A 20768-nucleotide genomic window follows, 5' to 3' on the forward strand; every position below is an offset into this window, starting at 1 on the left:
TTGTTAAAACTTTTGATAAATTTGTAAAACTCCTGCCCTTTCTGTCAATGTTTCATTGATTCCTTTTCTCAAGAAAAAAATGAAATCCTAGGTAAGGTAATGAAATAAAATTTATGGGTTTATGGCTGATTTCAGATTTTTTCCCATCTTTGCATGTACTAATCATTAAAGAGTATAGTGCAAGACAAAAAAGTAGGTTTGCTAGTGTCTCAGATAAGCATTATTTTCATGTAACTGTGTTAGACCATCAGTGATTTCTGGCTCAGCGACGTCATGAGCAGTTCCTCCAGAGACAATGTAGATCTGAGTCACTCAGCCAGAAGGGATGTTTAAATCAGTGTAGAAATAATAAATTACTCTTGCTCTTCCTCATTTTATTAATTTTAAAATATTAAGTAAAGTCATTCTGTTTAGCAGCACAGTATTTGCTGCTCCCTGAATTGCTGCACCTAGCTATAATTTTTGCTTTCTCTTTGCTCTAAAAAGGCAGCTTTCCTCTGGAAAGATCTGAATTACTAGAAGTTAATTTCACACCTCCAAAAGCAGTAAAAAAAAAAAAATCAGGATGATGGAAAATTAGTATTTTAGGAAAACTGTATGATACTTCCTCCTAATATGAAATGGATATATTTAACTTTGCATTTAAAACTCTAAACCAAGGAAAGATGCCCACTCTGTTTCAGCGCTGAATCTGTAGGCAGTGGAACCTTTAGGCTGTTTGCTAAAACAAAATCTTTAGATGTTCTGTCGACTGGGGAATGGGAGAAATTTAACACAATCAGCATAGCCTCAAGTAAGGGACATTTGAAGCATGTATTGTATTTATCTGATGGATTGAAATCTCCTGGAAGAAAAGTATTTCTTGCCTATTGTGCATATCAATTCTATTTCAGTCTACTGTGCAGGAAAAAGAAAATCTTTATGAAAATGACATTTTGTTGTATGCAGCAGACATGTGGAGCACTTTAATGTGTTTTTACAATGCTGAATCCTGGTGCCAGCAGTGCAGAGGACTCAGGAGGTATAAAATGTGTTATCCACAGCCACACAGGCATGAATGTAGGCTCTGTGGAGATGTTGCATGCTCTTTCTAGGGTGTGGGAAAGGGAGCAGGAGGAACTGATGAAGTAACTGTGCCACCACCTTGGTATCCTCTGCTGTGTCGTTCATATTTGTGGTACAATGTAAATCCTTTAGTCTCTTAAAGTTCTCCAGAGGCTGCCAGTTGACTACTAGTCCATAGTGTCAGGTGTGAAATCTGCCTGCTTCTTCCCTGGAAGCATATTCTGTGTGCTGCAGAGAGGCTGGTGCTAAGCACCCAGCCCAAAGCATCAGGGTGGGCAGTGAACTGTTTCTCTCTGTGAGCCCATCTGATATCAGCCATAAGAAGGAGTGCACTTGGTAGTCCTCAGCCTCCTCATGGCTACAGGGTACAAGTTGTCCAAGGTTAGCGATTGTCAGGATTCATTTTCACTCATTGGCTCTTGTGGATCAATGCAAGGAGGAAACAGGGTGGAAAGCCGGGAGCGAGGGATGGGAAGAGAATTGAATCCAGCCTTGCACTATCACAGGCAATACTGTCGTGAAAGCTCTTACCTGAAATAAGCACGCTCCATGTTAGAAAACGATTTGTTTCAGCTGAATTGGAAAGCTGTTCTGCAGTCACAGCAAAGCAGCATGTTTTCTTTTTCCCCAGGGATCTCAGAGATCAGAAAGATCAATGGGGTGATATTACGAAGTTTAACAAAATCCTGAATCTCAGCCCAGCTATTCTCTTTGAAAAGTTTAGGTATGCTCCTGGATAGCATGCCAAAAAATCTGGTAGACAATTTTTTTCTTTTCTGATGGTGTCTCCAAATCACTTTTAAGGCTCATCTATGTCAGCTCTTATGTCATGAAGCTGTGTTAATCCTGATTTTTTTTTTAAGAGTATTCTGATCTCCATCTCATTTAAATTCCTTTCAACTATCAGTCAGACCTGAGACCTCCTTCTTAACCTCAGCATTTTAGTTTGCCTTCTAGGTTGATGTGATTTTCCTTTTCATAGAGAAATTAGTTTAGTAAGTTTCAAGTGGCGCATTTCTTGTGCTGTTTTTTTTTTTTTTGTTTGAGAAGCTTCTGCATTGTGGCATTTCAGTAGCAAAGCACAATTGTTTTGCTCTGAAATTGGTGTGATATTCAAAACCTAGAAGCAAGTGACTTAGTAAATCTTTGCACTTGTTTGCAATAAGCCACTTCCTTAAATTCAAGTTCTATTAACATATGATGGAGACATCACATATTTAAAGTTGAGCGTTTCCAAGGATTCTTTGGGTTGCTGTTTCTCTTTTTTATTTCCTACATTAGCAATTAGCTTTATGCCTGAGTATCTCTGCAGAGAATTTCTGCTGATACGCTCTGCCTGGTAGCTGGCATCCTTCTTCGTGACGTGGGCACATTGCTGCCAGCCTAAGAAAAGCTTAGCATCCACTGCTCTTTTTAAGGTTAGGTTGAATGCAAAAGTAATTTTCCTGGTTCTGGTAATTCGGGATTGAGTATATTCTGACCACCTCTAATTACTTTATTGTTCCTCAACTAGCTGTTTCCCAGTCATTTCGTTTTTCAGAGGATAAAATTTTTTCCAGTGAGATTTAGGCATTGCTACTTTAGCTGGGGTAGCTTCAGTGTTTTTACAGCTTAATTCCTTTCAGCTTTCTACCTCTCCTTAGGTCATTTTAGAGACCATATAAAAATGAATTCTTATTTTCCATACTTCCTGAACTGTTTAGTGGCACATCATTGTCAATACTTGAGCAATTTCCAAACCAAGGCCAGTTCACTGTGCTTTTAAGGATTCTGATTTTTCTGGCCACAATTTTCTGATTTTTCTTTTTGGTTATAATCTTAGAGGCAACCCACATATAAATTAGATTTATTGTCAATTTTAAATGTAATTAAGGAAATATACATGGGGGATATGGACTTTATATACGTTGGGGTCCGATCTTACAAACATTGAGCCTTTGCAGAATTTGAATTATTTTTTTTCTCATTGCTATTTGTAAATTTCCTAGAGTTATGAATGTTGATTTCATCCTTCATAGAAATGTATCCTGTAGCTCTGAATCTTGACTTGATGCCCAGAGGCCAATCTGTCTGAGTATTTATAAAAATTGACTTGTAAAGTCTGTCTTGCAGACATGTCAGACATTTGACTGGCTGACCTATTATGTAGGCAAACTGAATGAAGGTATATTATTTTCCTTTGTCGTATCATGTTTTTCTATCCGATATCTAAAATAATCTTATTCCAGTTCCTGAAGACTCTTCTTTCTGCTTTCATAAAAGAAAAGGCAGTAGCTGAGTTATAATGAAAGGCCAGCGAAAGAACAGGTGTATAGTTTCACCTTTTAGTGGCTGGAGAGTAGAAGAGTTAAGGAATCTACCATTAAATAGCAACTAATGATGATTTTCTTTAGCTCATGAAGCTGAAACCTGTATTTTCCATAGGATCAAATTCTAATCCCAGGTCTGCATATTTATGTTTGAGATTTATTTAACTGTCTGCAAACTATGGATTTTTTGCAAAAGAGCACTAATCTTTATCTGTCTACGAAAGTTCTTTATGACTTTAATCAGTTTCTTGTGTTGTGTGTTTTTTATTATGCCCTGTGGTGCAATGGAGAAACTTTTTTTTCCTTTTTCGAACCAGAGACATTTCGGCTGGGACATTTCCACATAAATTCTTTTACTAGGAGGCAATATAGCTGTTTTTAATTTGTTTTGGCATTACAGAAGGGTCTATAGGTAGCACACAGGTATTTGGTAAAAAGCAATCACTATCGTCCTTGTAGAGACAGAGACGTGTGGCACAGGGAGATCCCCTGACTTTCTAGAGTCTCTGGGAAGTCAGTGGATGCTCTAAAAATTCAGTTTGGACAACCTGAGCTATCTCGGGCGTGGACTGTGCTTCCTTCTGAGTGTCACAGAGCTGTTCTGCTGGGATGACAAGTTCGGACAACCTCTGCTTTGTGAATATAAGACAGTTTCTTGCTACCAGAGTACTTGGATGTGATCCCCCTTGGAGCTTCAGGGACAACTTCTTTTGGACAGGCTAGTCAGGACTACTTCAGAAAATCCCAGCCCAAAGGTTAGCCTGGATCCACTACAGTGTGTGTAATATGGAGTCATGGAATAATTCACTTGAAAGGGGCCCTGGAGGTCATCCAGTCCAACGTCCTACGCAAAGCATGGCTAACTTCAAAGTTTTAGGGCGGGTTGTCACTATTCATTCTTATTGCTTAAACCAGTAGCTTTTGTATGTATTCACCATATTCACAAATGTATTCTGCCTAACCTTTTTGAGAACCCCTTCGTTAAAGGGTTTCATGATGCAAAATGTAAAGAAATGTGTCCGTTTATTAAGCAGGTAGAAAAATAAACAGAATATTGACATATAATATTTTTATTGTAGAAGAATATTTGTGAATTTAGATGAAATCCTGGTTCAGATAGAATTACTGTAAAAATCCCTGTTGTCATCAGTTTAAAATAAAAGCTGTTCATTAAAATTTAATTATTTTGGTGATTCAGTGTAATTTAAAATGAATTTACAGTGATTTAAGTGATGAAAGTGAAAGTTAATGATTCAGTTTTTTTTTTTTTTTTTTTTTTTTTTTTCCTATCTGTGTCAGGAACACTAAATATATTTCAGAATAACTTGTAATGTTATTTTTTAGTTCTCTGAACTAAATTGTAATGTGGCTCATCTCCTTGAAACAGATGAAATACAGCATATACTGTACTTGGAACTTACTTTATTGCTTTATATTTATTATTGATTGCTAAAGTACATATAGTTGAATACTTTTTCCTGTAGGTAATATAGGAAAATAACTGATTTTTAATTTAGGTTTTCATTTTTATTTCCAGGGATTGGATTTTGCAGCCTTTACGGGGCATATGTTTGTTGGCATCTGCCTTGTTGTTCTGGTCTCCTTTCCTTTTCTCAGACTTCTTTACTGGAACAAAAAACTTTACAATAAGGAGCCGAGTGAAATTGTTGGTGAGTGTGAAAACATTTTACTATCACTACATTGAATATGTACTACATAGAAACTGAATAGTGCTTACTACAATGTTGTCCTCAGATGGAAGTGCCCACTCTCCTTCAGTCTCTGAACATTAATTTTTTAACTAATAATTTAGATTTTATTTTTAGTAATGATATTTTCTGACTTTTAGAAATGTTTCTGGTGCTAAGGTTGAGGTGTTGACATGAATTATTAAATATCTTTCAAAATTTATAGGGATATTTTGCATCATTTATAGCCATAGGCTTGAATACCAGGGTGTTCTGTATTGCAACAGATAACATCTGCTCAAGATGCTGAGTTCATAACCTAGTTTTAGAAATATCCCAGGTTTCCCTTATGACATGCATAGTGCACTGATATATTCCCTCACTGCTGGTTTTCTTCCACTGGATTTTTTCAGCAATCTTTTCCTGGTCTGTGGACAGTGAAGGACATTTCATCAAGAGTAGAAGAACTTTCCAAGTTCTTTCCAGCTTGCCTCTGTGGCTCCTGCAACCCTAAATTTCCCTGGTGGATAATTTCTATAATTCAGTAGGACTAAATCTATGTCTCTTTTAGGTTGCTCACCTCAGTAGTCTCTAGAAGTCTTGGTAAAGCTGTTTCAATGGCTGTTGAGTATGTTGGTCCCGTTTTGTCTTCATGCTTTTATGCCTTTCTATTCAGTCGTTTTGATGTTTGCTTCATTGTTCTCAGGCTTCTGTTTAAATGGTGAAACTTAATAATAACCCCCAAATGTTCACAATTTCTTTATGAGGTAAGAAATAATTCACTAAGTATAATCTCTTAGCAAATATTGTACAAAGATAGTTGAGTATAACTGTTTCTTCCCTGGGACTGATGTTTTTTTCACTGTTGGCTGCAGAAGACTTAGGATCCAGGCTTCCACTGACCATGCGACAGATGTTTTAATGTGCTGTATGGCATCTCTGAACCTGTGTGCGTGGTGCCTGTTTAGCATGGGGAGGACAACTTTTGATATGGTTAATATAACTTGGCTCTATTTGTAATCTGTGGAGAAAGATTAACCCTTCTAAAGACTAATGTACCTGTCTGAAATAGAACAGATATATTGCATCATCCAAAAGTTTACTTCTCTCTTTTGACTATAAGGGGAGTCCAAGGTGACTAAGTCAGTGGTAGAGATCTTCATGATAGGTACCTAATTTGGGCAAGATGAGTACTACTTGTAGTAACTTGCCTTGTTCCAGGGAAAATTAGCTTTAGGAGTAGGATTTTATTAAAAAGACAGAATTGACAGTCATCTCCTAAGTGGATTGTACCATGTCTCTTGAATACCATTTCATAGAAAGGTCAGAGAAGAGACTTCACTGCTTAGGAAATTGGCTCTTGGGCAGACATGTGGTTTTAAGGGACTTCAGTGCCCATTCGGCACAAGGCATGCTCAGCCTACCTGTTCACAGCTCTAGGGGCCAAAGTCTTTCCCAGTATTAAGAACTAAAGCATTTTTGAGCTGTTCTAGCGGTGATGCTACCTAACTGTTTCCTAAGAAAATTAAGGATAATTTTCCTTCTATATATTTGGTTGGTATGGGATATGTATTTTCATTACTGTGCCATTGTACAACAGCTGAGGCTTTCTGCACCCTTAGAGATTTGATCCTGAGATCCTGAGAGCAATGAACTCAGTCCCTAAAATGCCTAGATATTTCCCTTTGACACTACAAAGTAAGATTTTTCAGAAAACCATCAAGAACCTTCTTTTCCTACCTTCTTGCACCAGGGAAGGTGCTGCAAGAGGTCTTTCTTACCTGGTAAATAAATCTATTGACTATATACTTCTGGGTCAAAGAGAAAAAGGACATTTTACCAATAGACAAAAAAGGTAGGACACTTTTGGCTCACCTCAGTTTATACTATGTCAGCTTCCATTCAAATAGATAGAATTTTATCTCAGGTGCCAGGAATGCCTTTAGATAAGGTAAGTCACTATTGGCAGTGCTAACGTGCAGAAAGGGATGTTCTCCTCTCCTAGCCATAGATGTGCCTTAAATGTGTCAATTTAAAAAAATTAATGTTGAGTTTTGTCTTGTGGGAAGGCATCATTGCCTAAAATAAATATCCATAAAAAACTTAATTATAAGCATTGCAAACTGTGTATCATGGGTGAGTGATCTTCCTACTTGTCTGGTCAAAGTTAGTACTTTGAAGAGAAGCGAAAAAGATATGAGATAGACAATATCCGCTCCCAAGTTGTCCCAACAGACTACTGAAACGCGTAATCTGAACAGGTGGGAAGTTGGCTCATGTTCCTATTGCTCCTTTTCTTTGTACTGGTGGATGAAAAGCTGGACATGAGCTGGCAATGTGCCCTCGCAGCTCAGAAAGCCAACCATATCCTGGGCCGCATCAAAAGCAGCCTGGCCAGCAGGTCGAGGGAGGTGATTCTGCCCCTCTGCTCTGCTCTTGTGAGACCCCACCTGGAGTTCTGCGTCCAGCCCTGGGGTGCTCAGCACAGGAAAGACAGGGACCTGTTGGGGAGTCCAGAAGAGGGCCACAAAGATGATCAGAAGGCTGGAACACCTCTCCTATGAAGAAAGGCAGAGACAGTTGGGGTTGTTCAGCCTGGGAAAGAGAAGGCTCCAGGGACACCTTATTGCAGCCTTTCAGTACTTAAAGGGGGCTTATAAGAAAGATGGGGACAGACTTTCTAGCAGGGCCTGTAGCGATAGGACAAGGGGTAATGGTTTTAAACTAAAAGAGGGTAGATTTAGACTAGATATAAGTAAGAAATTTTTTACAATGAGGGTGGTGAGGCACTGGAACAGGTTGCCCAGAGAGGTGGTAGATGCCCCATCCCTGGAAACATTCAAGGTCAGGTTGGACAGGGCTCTGAGCAACCTGATCTAGTTGAAGATGTCCCTGCTTATTGCAGGGGGGTTGGACTAGATGACCTTTAAAGGTCCCTTCCAACCCAAACCATTCTATGATTCTGTATCAAAATGTTAAATATAGAGCGAGTGCCTACCTGTTCTACACAGGGCTCAAGAATGAGAATCCTTTGTGGAAGAGATCATCTCTGGGAAAGGAATTATCTTTTTGCTGCGGAGGAAAGGAACCGTTGCAACCTCTCAGATAAAACCCTTCGTAATTATGCATCATTATAAAAAATTATTACTTTTCTTTGTTGCCTGGAAGTATATTATTAAATCTTTAGTATTCAGCATTTTTTTGTAACTTCCCAACTTTCTTATTTAAAAAGAAATAATTTGCTTTTATTCACTTCTTATTTTCTAATAAGAGTCATAGCTTCATGGACATTTCCATGAATAACTATTATATCTTTAAAAGTGCCAGCTTGCTAGGTGTCTTGAGATAAGTAATATCTAAACAGTCAGAAAACAGATTCTGCCAACTGTGAGCAATTTTGAACCTGACATAATAGCATTATTTTGTGAATATACATTTTAGAAAATAGAATTGTGATTTTTGTCTTTCATCTATAAACTTTTAAAGCATATGTTTTGTTTTTTTAAGAAATCAAGTATGCATAACAATTTTTTGATTAATTTGAATAGTACAATTTATTCACTGACATAATATTTGTGCCAGTGAAACACTGTACACTTCTAAGAGGCTAGCATATTTCCCTCAATTCATCTCTTGGTAATCTTTGTTACTTGCAGCTTAGTATGTTCAGATATAGCAGTCTCCCAGTCAGTATACTATGTGTTGTTATAATCAGCTGCTCCTCCATTGGTGTGAAGCTAATCAGTAGCTGTTCAATTAGATCGAATGCTGAAGAGCTACGCTTTCTATTGAAAGTTTCTATGAAAGGGGAAGAGAAAGCGACAAACACAGCTCCATTTAGGAGGTAGCTGTCGTGATTTGGATTTGCAGAATGTGCTCCAAGGTGCTTTCATGGGTCCTTCTATCTCAGGTTGCAATGATTCTGTGATAACTTCAAATAGCTTGTGTGAAGCAGCTGTTTTAATCAACTAAAAGGCTGAGGCCTTCCCTCAGCCTGCCCCCAATTAGCAATTAAACAAGATATGTGAGACTTAATTGGTATATTATTCTCCCCAGAATTTTTTCGCTGTATGCCACATGCTTTAAGCTTTTTTCTGTTGCTTTGGGCTACACAGATTATTGAGAATGGATAAGCACTAATTTTAAGAACAGACAATGCTATTATTCTGATGCTACATTGGCGGCAGATTAATTCCAATGCTGTGTGTTACCAGTGTCTTTAAATTGATGGCTTTCAGACTAAACTGTAGCACCTGTGCAGCAGAAAAAATGCATGTTCCTTCCCCAGGAGCCACTATCTACCTGCAGTAGCTTGAAGTGGGGCATGTTACAAAAGAAAAAAGAATCTGAAGAACTCAGCTATGAGAGAGAAAATAAAATTCTTTTTAAGAATGAAGGGATATTTTGAGGACTTTTTTGAGTGTGACTTTCAGCTGATAAACTTGTGCCTTGTTCTGTGTGATGTAGAAGAAGATGGCAGGATTAGGGTAGTAAGCTGAGAAGGCTTAAAAAGTATATATACTTTCTGAAAAAAATATGTAAGGGGAAATAATAATATATGAGTGTAAGAGGAATTAAACTTGCTGGTTCCTCCTTTCACCCCAAAACTTGAAACCAAAGTTTTTACTTCCCTTAAGAGTTAACAATACATTATTTAGTCCCTGGGAAGCGTGCCAATACACTGTTATGTCTCAGCTATCAAACTGTGGAGATGTGGACCTCAGTGTTTGGGAAGGTCGCTATCCCCAGGACAGTGGGTGGCACGTGGTCTAGTGACAAGTATTGCCATTTTTGCGAAAGAGGAAGAGCTTTCTCTCAGCATGACAACTGATTTGGCACCAGCTCCCCATTTCTCCTGTGTTGCTTGCTCCAGTTTCTGATTGTTTCGCTGGCTGAAAGAGAGACCCACCTTTGAAGCAAGAGTGGTGATGCCAGGAGAGGCATCACCTGGCATCACCAAGCAAGAGTGGTGAAGCCAGGAGAGGGGGGAGCACGTTATTCCCTCTGGTGTAGCTAACTCTCTGCAGCAGCTGGGAAAATACTTCTATGGTAGTATGATAGTCAGTATGTAAAGCCTCCAACAGAAGGAATTTTCTAATTAATCATAGTCATGTGTAAAGTGCTTAATGTGTGAAAAACACGGTGCTGTTTCCCACAATGTGAAATGTGGTAACCAGATGAGTGAGCAAATCTGTTTCTTTCTTCCATGTGGAGTTTTACAGCTGCTTCTCTAAGAGAAGAAATGGGAGAGGAGGAGGGGAAAAAGAGGTGCAAAACTGGAAGTGAAAAGGTAGAAAGTCTAGAAGAGGAAAGAAGTAGGGGAGCGATAACTGAGGGTTGTCAGACATGCGCGACCGATAGGACTGTGCTGGCTGCAGACCCAAGATGTCCAGGCATTGTTCCTGGACTTACAGCAAGTACTGCTCTCATCGGGCCTCATTTTGCATGAAAATGTCCAAAGGATGACACAGTCAAGATGAAGGTCAAGAGAGAAAACAAGGTAAAACTGAAAAACTCATTTAGCACTTAATGTCTGGTGAGTTTCCCCCTCTGTGTCCCATGGTGACTACAAATGCCTGCTATAGTACTTTGTGCTGCACATGATTGACCAAGCACAGGCATCGCCAATTGTAATTGTAGCTGAGCACAACGTACAGCTCAGTGCTGTCATTATTATTTTGTCCATGTGAACCCCCTTACCTGTCCCAGCTCTGAGATGCCTGCCTGGGGAAATGTTCTCCCGGACGGGTGGCCGTGGTTAAAGGGTTAACAGCTTTGTTGTTTTCTCAGGGCATGGGATGTCCAGGGGTGGCCTCTGCATCCTCTAACAGTGGTGCGTGCCCTCACGCCATGCCCTACAGTGTGATGTACAGCCTTCCGGTTTAATGCTGGGGAAGAACTACTCTGATCTGTGATGACTTGCAAGACAACCCCAATGCTGCCCATAAAAAGAGCCCACATAAAATAATAATAATGTCCAGGGACACAAGGATGCTGCAGGGGCACAGAGGGGACCCAGGGTAAGGTGTTATGTAGCATCAGTACAGCTACGTGTGCTGCTCAGGGTCAGAGAACAGTCCTTAGCCCTATTTTAATTAGTAACATATTTGTAACCATAGGAACCATTTCTTGCTAGAATCAGTGAGAGGTACATCAAGTACGCAGCTGGATTTAGTGCATCGATAAATCTCAACCCTGAGGTGTGCCTGTACCTGTGTAGGTACTTCACTAACTGCCAGTAAAGCCCTATTGGTATTTTAATGTAACTGTTGAAAGTAGTGGGCTGTCCTCACTTGAAAATTGGTTCAGGTGAGAAAACCAGCAGGCAGATTATGCAGAGAATAATGTCCAAAGAAAGGGATATTTCAAAATATTTTCAAGCATTCAACTCCAAGCTCAATCTGGATGGCAGTTTTGCAATATGCATTGCACTCTACTGTCCTCACCCAAGATGCTAAATTCATGGGAAAATATGGGAAGCATTTTTAAATCCTGAAGAACAATGTGGAACAGGAAAATGTTTGGGTTTGTTTTTTTTTCCTCTTCTCTGCAATCCAGCTGTATATATTAACAATGAATAGTTAACATTTTAACTCTCCTACTGTGGATGATAGCATGCTAAACTAAAAGATGCAGCTTTCTTATGAATTATCTTGGGATCTAAGATCATATCTTTCTGGTACATATTGTGTCTTTTTCCCTCAATCTTTGAGTTCCTTTAGACTTTCAGTCTCCAGGGAACTAGGTAGTCTTATGGTCCCTGCAGACTTTGTGTACATTCCTTTTTGGATACATATCAGGATCCATGAGAGTCATGGTTTTATGTTTGAAAATGTAAAAAAAAAAAAATCTGTCTTTTATTATTTGCACCTTCAATAGCTCTTCTAATGATCACGAATGAAAATAAGTGTAGTTATTTACTTTACACAGATTCAAGATTTTTATATTTTTAAACATTTTAGATCATTTTATGTTTAAAATCCTGTATATGTCCTTTGTACTCCTTTAGAGTTGATGGAGTATTCCCCTTGGAAAGAGGAAAATGTTGATCTGTCTTTTCTTGTTTTCAGGTGATAAAAATAGTATTCTGACATTGCAGAATAAGGGAAATATGACAATCTCCTATTATTTGCTTAGTGCATTGATAATGTAACCATCACAAGAAGGCAGCTGTAATATTACTTTACCTGTCTTATACAGAAAGAAAGTATAATACAGCGGCATTTTGAATCAATAGAGCAGCACTTCACAATTTTATTATACACATTTTTCATGGAAGGAATCAGTACAGAAAAATCACTGATGGGAGATAAAAACTTAGGAAGTGATACCTCCTGTTTCTTTTGCAGCACTTGTCCCACTGGATTTTTGTATGCATAGCACAACTGTGGAATGATTATACAGGTATACACTGGGTGGCAAGACCTGGCCTTATCATTATTGGTGTTTTGGTGAAGCTATGACAAAATTTTTCATTTTACTCTGATGGCTCTGAAACTCATAAGATCTTCCTGATATACAGAGCTTAAGAGAACCATTTAGGTTAACTTAACATGTGCTCTGTATCTGTTTGCTGCAGAGAGCTTTCACTGTGATGATATTTCAAATAAATTATAACCTTGACAGATTTTTAAATTATTCCTGCCATTTTTATTTATCAAAATGAGCTGAACTTATTGGTCACCATTTTTACATTTAAACCAGTTGCTAAAAGATATGGTGAGTCTGAAATGTGCTTCATTATTTTGCTCTTCATTTTGCCGTTAAAAGCATTAGATGAGGCACTGTCTTTTGGATTATGGGAATTGTCCTCTTGAGGCTGTATCTTTTTATGATTCTTTTCTCTTTAATAGGACTTTGGGAATACTGTCTTTACGTGGCTGCCTTTTTTTTTTTCTTTTTTTTCTTTTTTCCTGGTATTGAAAGGGCCTCAGTAGTAGTTATGTTTGGTGCAAAATGTTTTATGATTCGAATGTATCTATTCACTTTTGAGCAGAGGATAGTGAATTGAACCAAAATCTTTTTAATTGTGAGACTTTAATGGAAAACATTGGCTAAATTGGTTTTCATCGGTTAAGTCTGGCAGTCTGAGTTAAAATTTTTTGATTGTGAGTAAACTGGAATTATTTTTCTAGATATCAAACCTGATGAAAATTTTCTGAAGTAAACTACACTGGAATTTTAGGTAAATGAATGCTCAAAGTACTTGACTCTCTACTTCCCATGACCCTGTGCCATTCTCAGTGTAACAGAACAGAGTATTGTGATCACATTAGGCAAGTGCTAGTGAGCGCACATGAAACCTAAACATACTCAGATTCCTGCTTTTAAAAGATGGGGAACTGCAGGAGAGGAAACTAAGGGGCAAAACCACAAGGACTGAAATAACTTTGTGGCTCCAAGTCTGACTTACCCAGGGATGAGAACAGAGCCCACATCACCTGAGAGAGATCCCGTCCCTCGTTCATGGACAGACCAACTGAAGAGTAATGTATGTCTTTATCCACCATCCTGAAATGTTACGAGAGATCTAACCCTCTTTAATATCTGCAGATTACTCCATCTGAGTCTTATGTGCCCATCATAGAGGTATTAAATTGACTATTCCCTTATAAAATGCAGGGTAGGCTTGTAGTGTTGTAGATTCTTTCAGTAGCTAAAAATACAGGGGAAAACCCAAAGCACAGTGAGGAAAAATTCCAGTTACATTTTTAAGGAGAAGGATACTTGCAGTTTTGCAGGTTTCTTGAACAGCCTAACTCCTGGGGCTACTGCAGCCTGCCCCAGCTTGCCCAGAAGAAAACTCCTGGGAGGTAGCTTTGGTGTGTGGCACCATCTGAGCTTTGTAGTTTTCTGCCCGGGCTCCAGCTGCTTTGCTGCGGGGATGAGGATGTCCTGTAAGTCCTGTGCCATGGATGCAATCCCATGCTGGGCAACTGAACTGGCATTAGGTGCCTCAGTGACCAAATGGGGCCCCAGCTGTTGGACTTTGAATCAAAAAGTTTATATAAATGCTCTGTATTGCTTTATGCAGCATTGTGCAGATTTCTTGCATTCCTTTGCAAGTATTTAGCTGAATAAGGCAAAGTGTGTTTTGTTGCAGTTTTGAAGACCCTGCAATATTTATGCCTCTGCTTATCTTTATCCATGATTAATAAACTGGACTACTCAAAGGAATAAAGACAAGGACATTTCAGGCAATTTTTTTCAGAATTACAGCCTTATGCTTGTGTCCTGTTGAGGGGTGGTGCCTCTAGGAGAGGCGTGAATTGTTGAGCTGGAATGTCCCTCAAGGTGAATTCTTTCTACACTTGGGTTTCACATTTCTGACTTAGTTTCTGTGCTTTTAAAAGGGAGATGACACTTACTGTCTAATAATGCTTAGAGGATTAATTACATAATATCAAGGATTAAAAAAATTACTAAAAGTTATAGATATCACTATTACTAGATTAAGCTATAATTCATGATACTTAATTTGCTTTTCAGTTAACATTTAAACAGAAGTATTCTTGTTCTGAGAAGTTAGCTAAGAAAAATAATTGCTTTACTGAAAAAGTTAAGCTACAATAGCATGTGGAGAAAAAAAAAAACCACATTCAGAGTAACATACTTTGCATGTCGTTAGTCACAACCCAGCAGTGCAAACTTGTGTTGCTTGCAAAGAGGTAGTTAATGTATTTAGTGCACTTGCAAGTTAAAAATTGCCATTTTATGATAATTCTTATCATCTCATCAAGGTTGGTCATGCTCTCCTGAGTATCTTCAATTAACAAGACTGGCCTTTTCAGATGCTGAGACTGGGAATTAATTACACTCAGTTTTTGAGGATGTCTTCTTTGTTATTGGCAGTCAGGTGGGAGGGAATGTGTGATTACTCTAAGTGAAAATCAATCTGACTATTAATTGTCAGAATGCAGAAAGAATATGCATTTTTAAATGAAACTTAATGTTTTATAAAATGCAGAAAATGTTTTTGAAAATGTCACAGTTCAGGTCAGTAGCTGAAACTCCATTAAATTCAATGGGTCCAGGATGCCATATCTGTGGTCTCCATGGTAAAATATGATAAATGACAAAACCAGAACAGATTAGCAGCATAGGGTTTACATGTTTGCTGATCCTTTATTTGATCCTAGGACGAAGCCAAAAATTACTCTTTTCTTGTTGGAAATGGACTTTCTGGGGAAAACAAAAAAGAAAGAAAAAGAAAAAAAAAATTTTTGTGAAATAATAATGCTAGGTATATTGCTGTGGTGCCTTGTGGGCTTTATGAATCTACCATGTTCACAAAGATTTTAGTATCATAATGGGCTGAATTTCCTGACTGAGCTGCAGCTCTCCTGTCTTCTTTTACTTCAGATCACTGCACACTACTAAACTTTGCCTTGCTTATATCACTTCAACTACTGCTACTACAGTTTCAGTTAAATGTTAATTTACCTGCTTTAATGATAAACTGCCATGAAAGGTACATGCTACACACACATACTGTTTCAATTATTAGCAATAGACCTAGCAATGGTAGGATAAATTGGGTAGTAGGCTGACCCACCATAAAGCTAACCCTGTGAAAACCCTGCAGATTGGGTTTTGTTGGACGAGTGAGTGGAGTGAGCTCACCCTGGTGTATCATGACCATTAGATCCCCTCTGAGGAGGGGACAGGAACTTACGGACACGGAGAAATAGGTTGCGAGACCTTCCATTCAGGGACAGCCAAATGCTGCCCTTATGCTGCCTTAGCCATAATTTCAAAGTGATTGATAAGACCCTGCAGGTGCATTAAGATGTTGTCCATAATGTGTAACATAGTATGTCATAAAATATAAGATGTTCCCAAACTCTAGGGGTTGCTGCCTAAATGGGTTTGCAGACCTGAAATGGGAGAAGTATAGAAAGGCCCAAAGGTTTTTGACCAGGTTCAGTGTTCTCACTGACCTCGAGTGTCCTCCATTATATTTCCTTCAAAGCAAAAACATATGCTAATACATATGTATCACCTGATGCCATAATGGGCTATTACAATAAGAGTGTTCATGAAAGAGAAATAGGAGAAACATTCTGTGGGATGACCTAGAAGACCTCTTCACAAATTATTACTGAGACAGGAGTCGCAGTATAAAAGATGTATTGACTGTTCTAATTTTCAAAGGACATTTTGCTCTGAAGTAAATTCCACAGCAGGTTGAATGTTCACATCCTTGGGATGTTTAGAAAACTAATGACTGAACAATCAAACATGCACTTGCTGTACATAAAGGCAAGATAAAAGCCATGTGAAAACGCGCGTATTTTTTAACATAGACCAGAAAGCACCAGGCCAATATTGCTGAACCGGGAGATTAGCCCCACGGCACTTCAGGCATAGAACAGGTATGTGCCACACAAGTCATGCTGCTTTCTGCTCTGCGGGTTGTTTGTGGCACAGATACAGTGATGCTAGCTGCCCCTTTCTGAAAGAGAGAAGATGAAGATTCTTTGTAGGAAAATAACTGCTGGAGATTTGCATCTCGGTTAGATGACGAAAGATTCAACTTTCCTCCATCAGCAAAACCCTTGGTGAAATTTCACTTGGAAAGGATGGGGGGAAATGCTATGGCAGGATGAACAGACATGATCAAAAAGGTGTTGCAGCAAAGACAAGCTATTGGAAAGCAGCATAACAAACTGGATAATCATGCTTCTTGAGCATTTGTCAGAGAAAAAGACAAAACCACGCACTTTCTCTTGGACTGTTGATGAGAGACGCTTTCAAAGCTACAGTCCAATTGACTTGAAAATTGCATGAGAGAGGAGTACAGAAAGGACGGTTCACCTGCTGAGGGGGTTCTCCCCCTTCGCCTGCTTCAGTTACATACAAAAGCTTCTATCTCGTTCAGGCTAGGGCAGCATGTAGGATCATAGAAATATTTCTTTCACCCCAAAGGGCTCAGGAAACTTTTTCAAAGAAAAAAATTTTTCCTGGGAAGTTGCACAGGAGAGTGTGCAAGAAAGCCACGTTCCAACATTTCTCCATCTAGTCTTGCTCATCTATATGGGAAGGAACAACTTCCCAGGTCACAACTTGAGACCAGTTTCAAGGTGGATGTTATGAGGAGGAAGTTGCCAACTGAAATAGCTTGTTGCCCCATTGACCAGAAACTGTGAAACTGAAGCAGGCCCCAAACATGTGGTCACTAGTTTCTTTCAAAAATTACTATTTACGGTGCTTACAAATTCAGAGACTTAAAATTTAATCTTGCCATCTTATTAAAGAAAAAATGCCACCGTTTCTGAGGTTTAAAATAAGGGCTTTTTAAACAGCTTCCATCCACTCTAATAGTCAAAAAGAGTTTCTTTTTTTTTTTCTGTGGGGAACAGAAAATCAGCTGTGGCCTAAAGCTCTGTCACTTTCTTGTTTATGTTCTGGAAGAGAATGGAAAATCACTGCTGATAGTTGTGTGTGTCACAAATGTTGATGGAAAAGTAAATGGTGGCCAGGATACATCTGCACAAAGTCATGTGAATCCTTTGATAAGCATGACCTATCCATGTTTTAATATAATTTAGTGTCAGATTATGATCCCGGCAAGAATCACCAAATATATTACAAAGTTGTATATTCTGCACCTCTTTGGTATCTGGGGTTCAGGTATGAATCTCTTCTTGGAAGAAAAGCTTTAGCTGAGCACTAGTTGTTTAATAACCTGGGGCAGTCTTTGGGCTTTAGTGTGAATTTACATTTCTGGTCTGGCACTGTAAAGCTCAGGCAAAGATTACCTTTTTGATGGATGTGTGCTCATCTATAGACATGAACCATACAAAATGTGAGTCAATTGCTGTTCAGATCCCTTTTCTGTGTCAACTGTGCAGGCTCTGGACATGCTTACTTTTGCTCTTAAATGTTTGAGTTCTGCCAAGTCTAATTCCCTCTTATGATCAATCTTTACATGATTCACTCTGTATTATCATTATAAATACTTGGTCACAAAGGAAAGGGGGGAATGAAACGCGTTTAGTACTCTTTTTGATAGTAGATACCATGAACCACTAGGGATTTGCAGCAGCAAATGTTAATATCACTGCCTACATCAAAGTGTGTTTAAATATTTCTTATGTTATTACATAATTCATTTTTTATAAATAATGCATATAGTTTGTATACATGGTGCAAAGCCTTCCGCATCCATTTCTTAGGATAAGAACAATTTGCTGATTGAACAGGGATCTTAAGATATAAAGCCTTGAATTCTTGCCAAGTTATCTTCAACAACATGAAATTTGAGGGGAACAGAAAGAAGGGTGAGGAAACATCCTGTTGCTTCATCAGGAAGTATTTGTGCAGACAGATTCTGAATGAATATTCTGCTTTTATTTCCTTAGTGATTTCCTGGAAAATCCAAAGGATTTTTTTGGCATGTCCAGTGTAAGGTCCTTCCTGAACAGGAGCAAACACCTTTCAGTCATTCTCCCAGGCCTTGACAATACTCGAAAAAAAAAAATCAAAAACTGTTGAAGATCCTGAAAAGATTTTGGAGACTGATTTCAAGTGTTAATCAGTCTGTCTGAACTTACACAGGATCAAATGTCATTCAGGTCTGCATGCAGGTGATGGTAGCTGTATTTATAGATATTTTCAGTGCCTAAGAATTAAGTCCTCTTAGGAAACCTTTAAAATGTTATTAAATGATATTCCAAAAGGCAGTGCTAAATTTCAGTTTTGTCTTACATTGATAAAATTGCTTGTATGAACACAGAGTGAATGGAAACATGTTGTCCATTCTGAATACAGTGAAGGAGCATTTGCTGTAATTCCCAACTACTAAGTGACTAGTATCTTGTTAGCAGTATAATAATGTATATTGGCAGCTTATTTTCTGATGAAAAATGAATGTGATATGATTTGAGCACTAAAGCTTGTGGAAGGCACTTGCAAGCATTTGAAGACAGTACTTTTTCTTTGGGAAAGGACTTTGAGATTAATTCGTTTAAAATTTTGAAAAGTTTCTATTTATTTTTCATTCCCTTCAGCTCTGCAGAATGAATGGTAAAAGCAGCTTCCTAAGTGGAAAGTTGTTGGGAAACCATTCCAATCATTTTAACAGCTTTGAGTCCAGGGCACGTTACACGTATTTTGTGTGTCTCTGGTTTCATATGCATTACACCTGCTTTAAGATAAGTGATTTTGCTTCTTTTTAGAGCTGAAACATGAGATCTATGTTTGGAGACTGACTGCGCAGCGCATTAACCCAGCCAGCAGAGAGGAGACTGCCGTGAAATGCCTCTTGATGCAGAAGGTGTTGACTCTGGAGATGCTCCTGAGGAAGAAGCTGAGGACATTTCACAGGTGGGTGGGGGCCAGCGTGTCCCACCTCCCCTGCTCCGACCCTCGGCTGGGACACGCTGCAGGCACAGGCAGTTTGTTGGACTGGCAGGGAGCTCCTGTGCATCTCGGTCTACAGGCAGGAATGATAGTGTGGCTTTGGTAACGTCGGGGTAATATTTCTGTTTGGTCAACGAGCCAAGGGCTCACCTCTAGTAATTTCAGGCAGAGCTGAAAGTGAAGGCTTTCAGGGATCTTCTCTGGGATGAGACCTATATTCTTAGTTGTTTCTTGATCAGATGGGTGTTGGGGCAGATATGAAGAACCACCCTCAGCCTCAGTAAAACACAAAGTATTTTAGGACAAAACCAATGTGTAAGGCCTGGAAAATATATGTCAATATGACCCAAATTTCAAGGCCTAGAAATTTCAAGTAGTTTTTGGTTTAAAAAGATCACAAATACATCATTAGATTTTTTCTTGTAATAGTGGCTTCAGCATAGAAAAATGCTATAATTTTTTTTTTACTGAAAAATTCAAATGTTCTTCAGTGAACTGTTGAGTTTGAAAAATATATCACCAGTGAATTGCTGCATTTGAAAATTATTTCATAATGAAATCTTCAGTGTGAACCTGACTGTAGGCATAATTAACTGTTTATGTATAGAAAAAGAGAAGTTTTTATAAACTAGGACTAACAAAAATGCTAACCTTATTTTGTTTATGTTCTGGCAAAAACAACTGTTACGCTGTGGAATTTGATGACTGAGAACAGCAGTGATAAATACTCTGAAAGTGAATTGACTAAAGTGAAACTGAAATAATTAATTTTTATTAATAGACATGTTAAATAGGCAGTATGGACAAGGACATGTAAATATATGATTTCTTAAACTCTTCTAGTAATAAGATTATTTTTGTTTATATAATTTTTGCTGATATTGTGCACTTTGAATGGAGTGACCGTGTTATTACTTAAAGACAAAAAAGGCTGTTAAAATGACCTCCTTTTTAAAAGGTTATAGCAGATTGTTAGACTTTATGACACTCTAAAAAAGGCACTTCTGAAGTATAAATAAAAATTGTACATTTAATCTTGAAAATCAGGATTCCTCCAGCAGAGTACACTTACAGCAATGTAAAAATTCATTAGCATTAACAACAGCACTCCTGAACTGCAAACCCCAAGGCTTTTTGCTGGAGGGCTGACTCTGCTGATAACACGATGAAGTCATTCGGATCTTAAAAACTTCATTATAAAATGCAAATGTAAAATATATGTGTTCTGACTTGATGTTAGCACACGACCCTCATTTTATCACAACAGGGCATACATCAACTCCTGAAACTATTAAGGGGACTACATATTGGATATAGCCAGATCCTGTACTGGGGTCCATAC

At 38.5% G+C, this 20768-nt stretch overlaps 1 protein-coding gene across 1 annotated transcript in view; it reads left to right on the forward strand.

Moving 5' to 3' along the window:
* OCA2 (OCA2 melanosomal transmembrane protein) overlaps positions 1 to 20768 on the forward strand; it is a 181291-nt gene that overhangs the window by 66958 nt on the left and 93565 nt on the right. The window contains exons 14-15 of the mRNA XM_075491924.1: positions 4912 to 5044; positions 19243 to 19390. Coding sequence (XP_075348039.1) covers positions 4912 to 5044; positions 19243 to 19390 — 281 coding nt within the window. The remainder of the gene's footprint in view (positions 1 to 4911; positions 5045 to 19242; positions 19391 to 20768) is intronic.

The sequence above is a fragment of the Mycteria americana genome, chromosome 1 (assembly GCF_035582795.1).
Source record: "Mycteria americana isolate JAX WOST 10 ecotype Jacksonville Zoo and Gardens chromosome 1, USCA_MyAme_1.0, whole genome shotgun sequence".
Taxonomy (NCBI): Eukaryota; Metazoa; Chordata; class Aves; order Ciconiiformes; family Ciconiidae; genus Mycteria; species Mycteria americana.